Source organism: Diadema setosum, chromosome 5 (assembly GCF_964275005.1).
Source record: "Diadema setosum chromosome 5, eeDiaSeto1, whole genome shotgun sequence".
Lineage (NCBI taxonomy): Eukaryota > Metazoa > Echinodermata > Echinoidea > Diadematoida > Diadematidae > Diadema > Diadema setosum.
In genome coordinates this window covers 16877131-16892849 of record NC_092689.1, presented here as the reverse complement: position 1 = coordinate 16892849, position 15719 = coordinate 16877131, and the positions used below count along the sequence as shown (strand labels likewise).

The 15719-nt window shown below is 39.0% G+C and overlaps 1 protein-coding gene across 1 annotated transcript in view; it reads left to right on the top strand.

The window, feature by feature from the left end:
* LOC140228753 (uncharacterized) overlaps positions 1-15719 on the top strand; it is a 197728-nt gene that overhangs the window by 37417 nt on the left and 144592 nt on the right. Inside the window, exons 2-3 of the mRNA XM_072309029.1 lie at positions 13618-13769; positions 14890-14987. Coding sequence (XP_072165130.1) covers positions 13618-13769; positions 14890-14987 — 250 coding nt within the window. The remainder of the gene's footprint in view (positions 1-13617; positions 13770-14889; positions 14988-15719) is intronic.

Sequence of the window (15719 nt, the reverse complement as noted above, 5' to 3'; positions counted from 1 at the left end):
GATTTGATGTAGTCTTCATTGTAGACCTTGTCAACAAATATCACAACATCTTTTTTTGTATAAAAATTCTGTACGTTCACACAGGTAATTCTTGCTTAACTCTTGCTTAATTCTTGCGAAACGTGATTGGAAAATACCTCTGGAACTTCATTTGAACACGATTAGAAATATGTTCAAAATCACCCTCTGTGATTCCAGTTTGCATTCACACAGCAAGAATGCTTGATTTGAAACAAGATTCTAGTGAGGCTTCATTACAGTCCTGTTTCAAATTAAGCATATTTGGTAGGCATGAAAGCTAGGCTTTTAAAGACATGCAAGTTTGTCATTGCGAGCTCGTTTCATGGCAAAAACATTACAGTACACAATTCATTTTTATTAATTTTCAAACAAAACTAATCCAAAGGGGAGGAAGTAAAACAACTAGGAAAGCACTAGAACATGGCCTGGGCTTCAGTAGTGATGGATTAGATCATGGCCCTATCAATTAACATTAAGGCTGATGAAGGTGGTGTTATTATCTGAACAAAGACCATTTTTACACTTCTGGAGAGTAGGCCTAACATCATTGGGATGATGATGCTGGCGATGCATCATTAAAATCATTATTCTGATGACGCAGTTTAGCTGCGAGTATGCAGACTGAAATTATGGAGGGGGATTTGAATTGTGCAGTTCAAATGACAGTCCAGAGGTGTTTTTCAGTGCTGATTTTCTGGAATGACGGAAGGAAAACATTTTATGCATAACAGATTGACCTCCAGATTGTGTGTTTTTTTTTTTTTCTAGGGGGAGTGGGACAGAGTTTGCGATGGCATTTTAGGCACTTCTATAGAAAGCAATGTGCACCTCGATTGCATGCAAACTGCATGTGAAGCTGTGTAGCTGTGCCGTATTATGAGTGCAAAAGGTCATACCTGACTTTGGTTTCGTCAGATTTTAATACGATGTGTACAAATGCTAAATTTGTGCTTGGTAGAAGTCTTTTTACCTCCTTCTTCATAAAAAAAAAAACAAAGGATGAACACAAAACTGTAAAAGTGGATATTAATGTCTCGCGCTTGGCTGGGTGAGAAGAGTTTCGTGTGTTATTAATTCTGCGGAATCAAGACGTCAACTACTGGAACATATGGCATGCAAAAATATTTGTGTGCTTTTATTTCGCGCTAGTTTCTGGTTGCGCGAAATGCGCGAAAATTTCAACACCGCGAAAATGTCCACTTTTACAGTAAGCAATATGGCTGTCAGTAAAATTTAGCATCTACTCGTATACATGTACAGCTACAAAATTGTACTACAACGAGTGAATCTATCGTAACAGCAGCAAGAGAAATTTAGATTTACTGCTCGTATGGAGTCGCAAGCTCTGTTCAAGAGTTGTTGATGGGTACCTGAAAAGAAGTCACATCTCCTTGCTCTGAAATGCAAAACCGCAGAATATGTGAAGCCTTTCTCAGTCATGTGTCTGGACGATAATAGCATAATTATATTAATTCAGCATTGCAATGATGTTTCTTGGTGTGAAACCAGCCAAAGTTTTGTCTTCAGCTGCATCCGCATAACCTCCTACCTAATTCAGTTGACAGTTTTAGGGAAAGAAGTTATTAGTCCATAAGTATTCCTGCAAACAGGGACCAAGCAATTATCAAGGGGAAAGGGAGAAATATATTACAAACATCTGTCAAATTAGATGCCATACTTTGATTTGATTTGTATCTACACAAACACACTGTCCTTTGGATTGGCCTGTGAACTCACGAGTTTTGATGTGTGCATGCCAATTACATACACACTCCCTTTTTTTTTTCTTTGTCAATCTTTGTCAAAGAGTTCTTGGGCAGTCACACCTCATTACATTGCTTGTATGTCAAAGGTATGTTAGAAAGAATTGATCTATTTACAGGAAAATCAATTAATGAAATGAAGTGTGACCCAACCTATTTTCTTGGTTTTTTTTTGTGTGTGTGTCTGACATCAAATATTATACAAAGAACTGTGTGACAATAGGATGCTCTATCTAAAGATACAAAATGTAATATGATACATACACTCTGTGTTTGTATGGGCCTACATGACATTATATATATGCTGTAATCTTTTTCTTTTATCTCAAAAATAGTTATGTGCTCCGTCACACATGAAAATATGAATATATCCCTCATGCAGAAGCTTCATTTATTCTGTTGGCACCATGCTTGCATATTCAGATATGTACTTGTAAAGCCTTAGAAGAAATAATTTGAAGTTTTCTCTATTCTTATTATGAATAGTTACTTACATTTCACTATTATTAAAAGTAATTTTTTGCATGTCATTTTGAAATAAAGTATCAGTGAATATTCTAAAGAATATCACATACATGGGTATACCCAACACAAATTTGAGTCCTCTATAGATATTGTGGTAAACTACAAAAACAGCTGAAGAAATTACTAGTTAGTAACATATGTAATATGCTCTTGATTCTAGAATTATTTAGGGTCTACTTGTAAGAAGTCAGAAATTATGTTCATTCAGTTCAAAGGACTCTAATGATTTGAAAATCTGCAAAGGGATTTTATTATCAAGTATTGGTAAAGCATATTTACACAATTATCCGAGATATTGTATATTTCGTAAAATCTTCCAAGGATTTCATTCTGTGGTGTATAAATGTCACTGTTGTATTCTACTTCATGTATTGTTAGCCATCCTCAACTAAAATTGACACCAAAAGGAAAAAAAAAGTTGCTAAAACTAAAACATAAAGTTACTCAGTGTGTATAAAGTATGCAGAAAATGTACCTGTGAATAGTAGTACAGTAAAACCAGTATCAATGAAACCAGCAGCACCCAATCCCTTCAAAATTGCAACCCAGCTGGAAGTGATATTACTTCCTGTCCACCAGGAAAAGCGTTCATGTTTTCTTGGAAAAAGAATATCAAGGTCTGGTGTTAGAGACTAGGCAGAAGTCCCTCTGTGTTTTCTGGACTTGCAGTGTTTGGAAGACGTTTGCATTCCAGGCATTCCAGGCAGCCATGCGTTTCGCCCCCAAGTAAAGCCGTACAATGGAGCTAACGCCATTGGGGCTGGGCCTGGATACTCCAGAGCGATTCAACAGTTTTGCGATTGTGTGTATCTTGTGTGTGTGTGTGTGCCCGGTGTTGTGTGTGTGCCTGTGTGCATGTGTGTGAGGGAGAGATGGAGAGACAACTGAAAAGCCTTATATCTCTATGGTCTCTCGGCCGCTCTATCCCTCCCTCCCTCTTATTTCTCTGCATCCCCCCAGTATTGTGTTGTTGTATACATATGCAGCAATATGCTTTAGCTCCTCCAGTCCGGGCTTCATCACAATAGCACATGCACCCATTCACGTTCTCCAATTCGGGAGTCCATGCGCACACACATACACACGCTGCTGATGGCGGCGGCATGCACAAATATCACCTGCTTGTGCTGGGTTGTGTTGTTTAGCTGACACGCATTCAATGTCCTCGTCTCCAATCCCAGTTCTCCTCCTCGCTCGCACTCCTATATATATATTTTTTTTCCTCCTCCGACGGAGTACACATGCACACAAACATTAGAAGCAGGGATAGCGAGATTGCTCCTGGCTGTGTGTGACATCGTCATTAAAAAACAGTTTGCCTTGCATGTTCCGCTCGCTGCGCCTAAGCGGTAGAGGCCCTCTACACCTCTTTGGATTTATAAGACTATTTTCTACCAGAGGATAAGCCATCCAGACAGCTCGAGTGTATCAAGACAAGGTAATCGAGGTCGCTTGCTTTTTTTTTTTTTTCTTTTGCGATGGTGTCGTCTGTCGTTTTACAAGTGTTTGCCTTCTCTCCTCTTGCTTCTGCAACAAGTCTAATTTCAGGATGCGAGGTTGCTGGGAGATGCGTTTGGCGATGGCTGATGAGCTCGTATGGAAGACACAGATTGGTTTCAATGATGCGGTTGACAGTGGCTACACTGGATATGACTTGTACAGGCCCTATTCATTACTGGAAGATGGTATACTTGTCGCAGAAAAGAGTGGGGCTATGATATGTTTCTGTATTTTATAAAGTGTCAGATAAATAGCTTGACCTTTCCATCACACTAAACATGTGTATTATATGAAGCTGTTCCAAGTGTACATGCAAAAGCTCTTAGTGAAAGAGTTAGGTTTTATTGGGCAATGAACCGTGAAGGCTGTTATTATGTTAGCAAAATCATCTGTGTACCAGCAACAATGAGGTGTAAGTCTTTTAGATAGTGTCAAGTGACACTTTATGCTGCTTAAAATTGAATTAGCTATGGAATGGTGTTCCATCAACATAAGATAATTGAGATATACCTGATCTTTAAAAAAGTAGAGCCATGTACGCATTCATTCTGGTCGTGTATCCCACCTATTCATGAAATGTGATCTAGATGGTGATCTCTATACATAGACAATTTTTCCAGGCATTATTTGCCACTTTGCAGATAAAACAAAATCATAGCTTTAGTGGCTCAAAATAGTTCTAAAATGTGAGTTAGGGATAGGAACAGATGTGAAAATGTTAGTCAGTAATATTACCAATGTTTAAGTATCATTAAAATGTACAAAATGTGAACAATAGTTATAATAAAATTGTTTGTAGAATAAACTCTTTACAGTTGCCATTTATTGAGAAGAAAAAAAGTGATATCTCCTTATATTCTACTCTAGGCTTCATTGCGAAATTTTCATATGTAGGATGTCTTGTGATACAACTGACCTACACCATGCATCGAATGTGCTAACTTGAACAATTTTTAAATCACTGCTATCAATAGTAAACAGTACCTTTAGGGCATAGCATGCATCCACATCATGTACCAGTTGCGTGTTTGCTGTTATTGTTAACACTAAGGCCTACATTCAAAATGTGCTAATTCTTTTAAAGGGACTGTACAGTACTGTACTGGTTGAGGTGGGGATTCATGTTTTGAACATTCCTAAGTGAGATAATGAGAAACCTCTTATGAAATATAAAAGAACATGTAATTTTATGAAGAACTTAACGTTTATTTGATGAAAATTGGTTTTCAAATGGCTGAATACCTAAAAAAGTGATGATGATAAAAGGCGACAGGCCACGCCTTTTATTAGGATCTCTTTGTTCCACCTTGTTTTTGGATATCTCTGCCATTTCAAAACCGATTTTCATCAAATAAACTTTCGATACCCCTTAGAATTGCATGCTCTTTGACATCTCATAGAGTAGTTTCTGAATATCTCGCAAAACGTTAAAAGCTAAATCCTCACCTCGACCAGAACTGTACACATCCTTTAACATGGGATAGGAAAGTAAATTTCACATGATTATGTTGTCTGATCTCCTGATTTTTATGCATGATGATATGGATAATGCTCATGAAAGCTGTGTGCAATATATGGAAACTTGAAGTTGAAGTGGAAATTATATTTTCCTCATTTGACTTGGATTAGTCACTTTCTACCACTCATATGTCTTTTCTTTTAATATTGCGGGGGCCTCAGCCATTTTTATTTCATTGAATAAAAGAGACTACTACTCCAAATGTGGTGGCACAGTTCTGGTTTAGATGGGGTTGCAGGTTACCAACTTTTTTGTGTATGTTTGTTTGTGAGATACCGGTAATGAGAAACATCTTATGAAATATGATAGAACATGTAATTCTTAGAGGAATTCAAAGTTTATTTGATGAAAATTGGTCTTGAAATGGCTGTCACATCCAAACAAAGTGATCCTAACATAATGCAACAGGCCACAAAGTAATTTTATTTGGATTGCTCTGTTTTACCTTGTTTTTGGATATCTCAGTCGTTTCAAGACTGATTTTCATCAAATACACTTTCAATCCCCTCAGAATTGTATGTACTTCAACATTTCATAGAGTGACTTCTAAAATCTTGCCAAACATTAAAAGCTGAATCCTCACCTCAACCAATTCTATACCATCCCTTTAAAACAAAAACTACATTTTTTTTTTTTAAATAAGGGGGGGGGGGGGAGGAAGTTGGGCAGATAGAAAGCTTGTACTCCTCTCAACAGAATGAAGCTAACAAGCTTGATGATCGTAATTGAAATCCTGCTATTTTTTCTGTGTGCACCCACCTAGTGATGCGATGTGTATCGCAACAAGTAGATTGTATGTGATTCATAGTGTTGTGTAATGCAGTCATGCAGTAATTCCACTACCCTGGCTCTTCTTGGCTTCCACAATGCCAAGCTCTGCAAAAAAAATCTCAAGATTCTGTGCATGTGCTCATGCATGCATGTGCCTGCATACTAAAAAAAGAGTGATGTGGTTGACTGTACAGGTGATCATATACTGCTCAAGTAAATCAAAACAAAACATACACTCACACACACACACACACACACATACACACACATGTGGAAAAAAAAAGACAAAAAAAAACTATAGAAAGACGCACCATGAATGCATGTCATGCAAAATGTCATCACACAGCCAGTCTGAACACATGTTTGCACTGGTTTGTACCTGTCGGCTGCATATATGTAAAGGTATACACGTATATTGTAAAACAAGGAATGTTCGCTTGCATTTTAATTTCGCGAATTTCGCGAGCGCAAAGATTCGCTAAATTAAAATGCAGGCAAAAGTTCTTGTCTACACTATATGCATTGAATGCCAGTGGCAGTTCGCGAAAATTTCATGCCGCAAAAAAGGCCGTCGGCTTCAATTCGCGAAAAATTCATGCCGCAAATATATCATGTTTTACAGTATATATAATTTTTTGACATGACCAACAGCAGAGAGAATACTGAGTCGTACACCTTGATACATTGTATGTGTATATGACAATGTCAGTGCATGGTACAAAACGACGGCATTTTTTTTTTTTTTTAGTACAATTGTACCTGCATAGCTCCACACGCCCATTGTTCATTCAATGCACACATACATACAGATACACCTGTACCTATTATTGACTAACTTCCACCATAGCCACTCTCCAAGCAAACAAAGCCTTTTTTTCAAGCCAAAAATACTGCTTCACAGTAGGGTAACTGTGGGATCAATGTACAAATGTGAGAATGTATGAGGTTCAGATTGACACATGATGAATGAGACAGATTTAAAGCTAACTGAGTTGATATCAATGTGAGTAAAATAAGACATATATTTTGGGTAGGAAACACCACCATAACAGCAGAGAAGGATTTCCAGGTCAAAATAAAAAAATTTATAATGACCTGGCATCTTACCGTACAATATCCTGCTATGTATACCCTGAATCCATATAGGGAGGTGTCTCTCCCCACCTCCCTGATCCATATAATCACTATTCCAAATTTGCACATCGAGCTTAGATATATTGTATTCAAATTTCATTTATGGGTTCGTAGCTTGAAAACAAGAGATGTGATATGAATTCTACTGAGGTCTGTGCTGCATATTTTATATCAGTTACTGTGTAAAGCAAGATATTTTCATGGCATGAAATACTTGCAAATTGTCACTGGCATTAAGTGCATTCAGTGTAGACGAGAACTTTCGTGTGCATTTCGATTTTGCAAATTTCATCACTCGCAAAAGTTGTGAAATTAAAATGCACATGAACATTCCTCATTTTACCGTATGTCAAAGGTACATTGCAATGCTTTATTTCTCTTTGAGAAGTTTCAAGCATGAGAAAATTAGTCAAAATGAAGTTGCATTCTCCATAAACCTGTATGACTAACATTTTGGAAATTTGTCTGGTATATTTTGAATTATGACTTTCTGTGCATTTCTTGTGTGTAATGACTATTTATTTTGTTCAGTTAATTATCCACTTTGACTGCCTTTTTAGGTATTAAGTTTTACATTACATCTATGTATTCTTATGAATTAGAAAAAGCCATCATTGGAGAGCTCTAGAGTATTTCACTTATCAACCTGATATCATGTTGAATGGAAGTGTGTCAGAGAGAAGCAGTCTCCAGTTAGTTGCATTCGAGGCATTGTTGGCGAGTGAAGCTTTGGAGGTATGCAGCTGAAATCTCTGCAAATGGCTGCCCCCTTTTCTCTTCCTCCTCCCCCCCCCCCCCATTCTGTTGATAATGATGTAGTATTGATCGCCATTGTGGTATCACGTAATACATCTTGCCATTTCTCCACAAGGTCAGCTTTTCAAGGCACTGCCAACTTTATTGCTCCTCTTGGGGCTACCCTCTTTTCCGCCCTCAATCATTACCTGCGAGGCAAGAGATTGGCTTGCTAATGCCTTTTGCCATCAATACCCTTTATTTAGGAGTGTGGCATTTTGAGTTGGAAACCTTTTTCTCTGTGTTAACTGTGGTGGCGGTTGGTGTAACTACTCCAGAATTGCGCACAGAGTGCATTGTGCGGGAATTGTTGGTTCGCGGGAAGGAATGGGCGATTATTTTCTTCAGAGCGGGGATAATGCCGGTTGTCGTACAACGAGGGAATGGTATTTACACTCGGGAGACTTGATTTGTCATTGAAATGAGATCTTAGGCAAGTCTTTGTGATGTCCCCATCCCCACCTCCCCACCCCCCCCCCCCTCCATTCCAACTTTTTCCTTTGTTAGTAAGGTTGGCTTGCTGTATGTGAGAAAGTCAATGTATGTATAGACTCTGTTGTATGTAGACACAGCAAAGGAATGCTAACGGTGGTCGCGTGTGGTAGACCTTTGAACAAAACCATCGTGCAGCTGACATTCTCGCTCCCTTATCTCTTTATATTGCAATGAAAATGAAGAGCTATCTTCACAGAGGAATCACTATAGGCCTTGTGCGCGAGCTGGAAATGCATATAGAAGGATATGATATTGGGATGTTAGGATGTCATGTGATTTGTTTAGTTGTGGGATCCATTTTTCATCTATCAGTCGAATATTCACAGATTTGTTCAGAGATCCCACACTTTACCCATCATGGAGCAGTCAAGAGCCAGGAAATAGTTTTGGGAATTTGTGACTAAAAGTAAGAGCAAAGTTGTGCCTTAATATTTCAGTCATATTAAAGAAAAAAGAAACTACAAAGGAAGCTAGAAATGAAGTACGCTACCACAGACATGCAGTCAAATTAGTTTGGCACCAAAACAGTTGTCCTTTGCCTAGGCAGATGTTGGTATTCTTTGGCTCGCTTGCTCTCTGATACCTGTTGTTTTTGTCATTTGGCTCACTTTTCTTCTAATCAAAGTGGTCCAGATTGCACATGAGGAGTCTTTGCCGCTAACCATCCAGACCAAATTTCTGACAGCTTCTCAATGAAATGTCAAGTCAGGTGATATCTCATTAACCCAACCATAGATAGTAGGACTTGAAACAATGAATTGGTTTTGTACGTGATTGCTAAAATTTTGGAATATAAACTTGTCTGTTCAAAGAGACTAGACAGATAGTGTGGACCAGCGCACTGGCTGTGCTCTGTTGGTAAAGGCAACAGGTGCAGACTGAACGATCAATATCACATCATGAATTCAGTATGAGTGTGATATTAGATACGTCTGGCCATGGGCGATATATAGAAAGTGTACAAGCCTATGAAGGGTCGAATATATTTAGCATGTTCTTTAAAGGTTGTTCTTGGTTTGGAATTCGTCCTTCTACATAAATCATTTTGTTGTTTTTTATTATGTGATCTGATTTAAATTTAATGGAACCTGGTGTTATGGTGTATGATAATCAGCATCTGTAGTACTGCTATGATGTAAGAACATGGTAAGAAGATATTTTACCTATTTTTATTCTATTTATTTTGTCTCTTCAATGTGGAATGGATCAACACATATCTTAGAAACATTTCATCTCATGCTGGCTGAACTTCCATGTGGTATATCCGAGTCATCTCTTCTTGGAAAAGTATTTCCTCAATGCACCCTGATAAATCACTGGTTATCCTATGCGACTCTTGCCTTTTCTGCGCCTAGTTTGTTTACAGCTGCCCAATTCTCTCCCTTGATATGCCTCATCCCGTCTCATCTACGCCCAATACCGACCCCGTTTACCATCATCTGTGCACCCTAATGTCCTTCCCTATACTGGCATGCCATCACTGGCGCTCCAACCAAAGTCGCGCAGATTTCCAATTGTGGCCCATAAATCATCACTTTCATCCAGCGCTGACTGGCTGGGCAATAAATAAAATTCCAAATTTCAGTTTTCATAACACTGGCCGAGCAAATAAGCGGGCAGAAATACCTTTGGGGGAGACAACTACCCATCATGTCCGAGTGACAAACGGTGTCGGCGTATTGGAGATGACCTTTCTAGTATCTTTGACTGAGGGGTACTTTTGCCGCGAAAGTCGCCAGGAGATGGCGGGGCCGGTGCCGGCAAGACTTCTGTATTGGAATTGATTGGATTGCATTATGCCCTAAGCATGACGAATATGGCACTCACTTTTCGCAAATGGAAAAGTATCATCTCGCTGTTCTTTGAATTCCAGCAGAATTATGAATATTTCTGCTGCTTGCATCTTCAGTGACGTGTGTGTATATAGGCAGAGTATATGTGGATCAGAACTGTTGCTGTTTTTTGTTGTGTTTTTTGTAGTAGGGACAAAAACCAAGCTGTGTTACCTCTTATTTGGCGAAGGAAAGTTTAAGAGATTTTTCATGTCAAGTTTGACTAAATATAGGCAAGGAGTTTGGCCACTTTTCTGTTCTTGTGTGTCTGTAAGCATGCGCGGAACTATCTTTGCTTTGAAAGTCATTGTCTTTTTGGTTTCTGATGGTATGATTTTGCTCTGTTCAAGTTATACCTAAACAGAGCCAATTTTCCCTTAAAGGTTTGTGTAATGAGAGCGCAGTCTATTGGGAAGCAGAAATACATACGTACACTGTGGCTTTGTTGGAGTAGCAGGTGCTTCTGTGTGAATTTCACCAGCCTTCCTTAGTGTTGGAGGGAAACTGTATTGATCAATGCGATGCAATATCTGGGGCAACAGTCTACAGAAAAAGAAACCTTGATTGCAATCCCAGTGACTCAGCACTGTCTACCCTACCACAGTATAGAGGCATGGTTTAACAATAATGGTGATTCAACTTGAAAAGTTTGCAAACTTTACTGACTGAGCAGCATAGTGATGTTCAAATACATTGTAGATGAAATTTATTAAAATTATGCAGTCACCATTAAAGGGACTGTACAGTACTGGTTGAGGTGGGGATTCATGTTTTGAACATTCCTGAGTGAGATAATGAGAAACCTCTTATGAAATATGAAAGAGCATGTAATTTTAAGAAGGATTCAACGTTGATTTGATGAAAATTGGTTTTCAAATGGCCGAGATATCCAAAAAGAATGATAATAATAAAAGGCGACAGGCCACGCCTTTTATTAGGATCTCTTTGTTTCACCTTGTTTTTGGATATCTCGGCCATTTCAAAACCAATTTTCATCAAATAAACTTTTGATACCCCTTAGAATTGCATGCTCTTTGACATCTCATAGAGTGGTTTCTGAATATCTTGCAAAAAATTAAAAGCTAAATCCTCACCTCGACCATAACTGTACACACCCTTTAAGATATTTGTGATCTAGTTCACCATGCCTATGAAATTTTTCTTAGATTTAATAAAAAAAACAACACTTTTGTGAATGGGAAATATTGAGTAGCATCAACCACATGGCTCACAAATTTTTACTCTTATTTTCAACAGTATTTCCCTCACATCTTCTCTCGTATGAAGTATCAGAGACCTTGATAGCAATCATGTAGGGTCATGTACATGTACATGTGTAGCTCAGGTTTGCAAGTGCTGTAAACTGTGTTTTAGTGTGTCTGTAAGATTAAGCAATTTGTGATAATGTATTGTTTCTATCCCCCTATTCAGACGCAAGCCAGTTTATACCAAAATTCGATAAAGAAACGACGTATAAAGAATCATCGTATAGCCGATAGACCGTTCAGACGCTAATTTCGACCATTCCGGAAACCCGTCGTATAGATGTGCAGTTTCTCACTGCGCATGTTGTTATGGTCATGAGTGACAGGTACAAGGTCACCTTTCGTGCTTGCTCCCATGAAGCCCCGCCCAGTTATACCGTTCTATGGTCGCCATACGTTCATACGCACAATGCTGATTCGTTATCGAGTTCTAGTTCGAAACGATGCTCAGACCGTTGTTTCGCTATACATTGTTTCGTTATATGTCGTTTCATTAGTCGGCATTCAGACATATAAATTCATCGTATAGCTATACCGTTTTGGTGTAGCTATACCATTCTAGTATAAATTTTTTGCGTCTGAAATGCCCTGTATTAGCTATAAACTCTGAAGGCTTTCACCGAAATTTCATGACAGAATTGAAAAGGAAAGATTTATTGACTCCAGCAGTATGGAGAGACATGTTGATTGAGACTGTTCAATCACTGCTCACTTTTTAATAATCGCCGTACTTTACTGATTTGGAAGAGACATGATTCTGTGGGACTGAGCATGCAGAATCTGGTGCAGTTGACCATTCATAAATTGATGATTGACCATGCCGAGATCTGCTCTTCTCCAAGGTCATTGTGGGCGGGGAAGGAGATGTGCTACTGTGATGAGGGGGAGCTAGGGCAGGTGCAGCCGGAGACTAGGGTCATCACTGGGGGGGGGGGGGGGGGAGGGGGAGGGGAGGTGGTGGCGGCTGCTTTTTAATATGGAAACTGAATTCAAGCAGTGCATCATGGGGCATATTCATGCACAAGAATTTTTGGCTTTTTGATTCATGATCCAAAAATGAATACTTTTGGTGCTGTTCACAGATGGGGGGGGGGGGGGGGGAGATCATCCAACTTCAAGCAGAACCCTTGTAATCTCCAAACTGGGCATGTATACCCTAAGAATGACCAGAGATTACGACCTCAGGCACCTTTACCCTGGATTTAAAGTGGTGCATTGAATCATGGGATTAAAAGAAAACCAATCAGTTCTTCATGCTGCTCACACACACTGCACCAGAGAAAATGTTGTGAGGGTTTCAAAAAATCAAAATGAACTGATTTTTGCATCATGATGCGGAATCACAGTCATGTTTTGATTTTTATTGTTGTGGTTGTTCATTGTTGTCATTGTTTATTTAAATACTGTATTTAAACTCTTTTAGGAATGTGTGAATCTGAATGGGTCTCATTGCATCACTGTTAATCTGCTGGGCCTACTATGATCAGTTAAAGGGATTAAGAATGACAGGTAAAGCATTGAAATGACTCCAGTGTGTAGGAATGATTGATAACTCACCTGCAGAAAAACTCATCGTACCTTAAGTAGACTTGTTCAAGTAGCCTGAGTCATTTTTATTTAACCTTACAAAGAATATCATTTTGCGACTCAATGCAGTGGAAAGCAGGTAATACAAAACTAGAAAGTGTTCATGTGTCGCCTACCAGTTGTACAATATCCTGTGACAAATTTCAATTCATGTATGCCATACATCGAGATCACAACCTAAATGCACAATTTGTATGCATAGATGCATGTGAGTGGTGACCTAGAATTTATAATCAGAGCAAAGAATGGTTGGTAGACAAAGAAAAGTAAAGGAAACCCAAAGAGAAAGGGACTATCTATAGCTGCCCTTGAAAGCTGTGTGCTGTCTATAGCCTGAAGACCCATAGATCCAGAGCTTCGTAACACTGACTGGTATGCTCTAATTACTGTCCCTATTTATATTGAAACAGATCAACCCGGGGAGCAAGGCGGCCAGGGCTCAGCTCCATGTCGGCGACATCGTAGAGACGTTGAATGGTGTCAGGACCGGGGACCTAGCGCTCACGCAGGCTCAGAAGCTGCTGCACAACAAAGTAAATGATCTACAACTCACAATTAACAGGTGAGTATGTGTAGTGTTTATTTCCCCAGCATTACTGCTTCTGTATGGAATTACCTCTCTACAGTGTAACAATAAGTAGCTTACTGTAAAATATGACATTATCATCTGAGTAATTTTTTATGCTCGGTCGGGTAAGATTAATTTCGCATGTTTTTAATTCCAAGTAATCAAAGAGATAACATACCTGTATGGTCCCTTAGTGCACACTGAATGTTTACATGCCTGAATGCATGATAGTTTCCACTTTTTTTGGGGGGGGGGTGGTGGTATTTTGCTTTCTGCATTGCAATGAGCTAAAACTGAAGATTCTTCCTTTACAGTAAAAGTCAATATAAAACCAAATCGCTTTTTCAAGTAGAAATGCTTGGAGCTATAAATTGCCCCCCAAGCAAGACACTACTTGATATGTCACCTGGTATGTATTCTGCTAATCAACAATGCCAATAGTCAACAAACTGACTATGATATATAAAAGACAGATCACAAATAAAATTGCAATACCACAAATTCTACAAACTACATTGCAGATTGAGTAGATCCAGAGATTGTTTTTATAACAAACCTAGACAGTTTTGTATGCAGCTCATGGTGACTTGTAATTAGAGGTCATTTTAATTTTTCCCATTACACCTTGAGCTACAATCTCCTGGTCGAGAGGTTTCCCATATACTGTTTTGTAGAAAGGACTGAAGGAGAGCAACCATTTCAGAGTCATTTGAAGAGATGAAGTTCTTGCGTCAAGTAGCTTTTATCGCAACTGATTGACAAATTGCCCTACATTGATGTAAATAAGCACTGAATTGATCAGCGTTTTAGTAGTAGCCATGACAAAAGAAATCAAGAGCATAACTGAGCGGGATTTGAACCTACGACCTCCTGATCTCCAGACAGGCATCTTATCCACGAGACCACTGAACCTCTGCCTGATAGCCAGTGCTATTTTTAAATTCAAAATGACTTTGAAAATGGTACGGAATTGCTCTTAAAATTGAAATTTTATAGATCATCAGTTTTCCCCCTAGAGTTTCAAGAATTGCTTTGCTGGTCATCAGCTCTCCTTGAGAAATGAGGCATTAAGTTGATGCGATCGTTCCTCCATTCATACCACCCTCTGCTGCAGGAAACAGCAACCAGTGAACGGATCACTGCATCCCGAAGGCAAGATGTCATCCCAGTCCAGCCTCATAGTCACAAACGATTCGGGCTTCTCCGGCACAGGTGAGAGAAATTGGCATCCGGGATCGGCAGACATGACCAGTAAGAGTCCGCAAAGCAGTTGCTTGCGAAAACATTGTGTGATTGACCGAGAATGAGGAGAGAGAGGACAGATTGTGAAAGAGAATTGTATTGTACAAGCTGAAATTTTTACAGATATTTTTGCCATTGGCCACTTGTCTGACGTCTTCACATGTTGTTAATTTTGCAGTTACAAGAGTCTAGTAATCTTGACTTTCCCTTTCACAACCTGAATAAGAATGGGTAACAAGTGACGATACAAGTACTGAATGTTTTTTACTCAGTGATTCCCTGTTTGGAAACTAGTAGTGTGTTCTGCGTTTGAAGTACTGTACTAGCATGTTGTTGTGCCCCGGATATCACTACGTCATGGCCCAAGCAACATGCTAAACCTACAACAGTTATTGACTAGTTTGGGATGATCCAGCCCTGGCATGGCTAGATTTAAAAAGAAGAAATAATATTTTGTTGGTTGTTGTTTTCACTCTTTGTTATTTTCGCGGTCCAAAGTGGGTTCTCAAAATTTGCGAAAATTTCAGCTTGTACAGTTTGTTATTGAAATATAACCTGTCTTGACTGGGAATTAGATATGTGACTGTGAGGGGGATGGAAGGTTTTGTAAGCACCACCAATCTCTAAGAGAGCCCTACAAAATTTGTATTTATCGAATCCTTGCCTGAACGTTGTTGTTGTTTTTTCCCCAGGATTATTGCG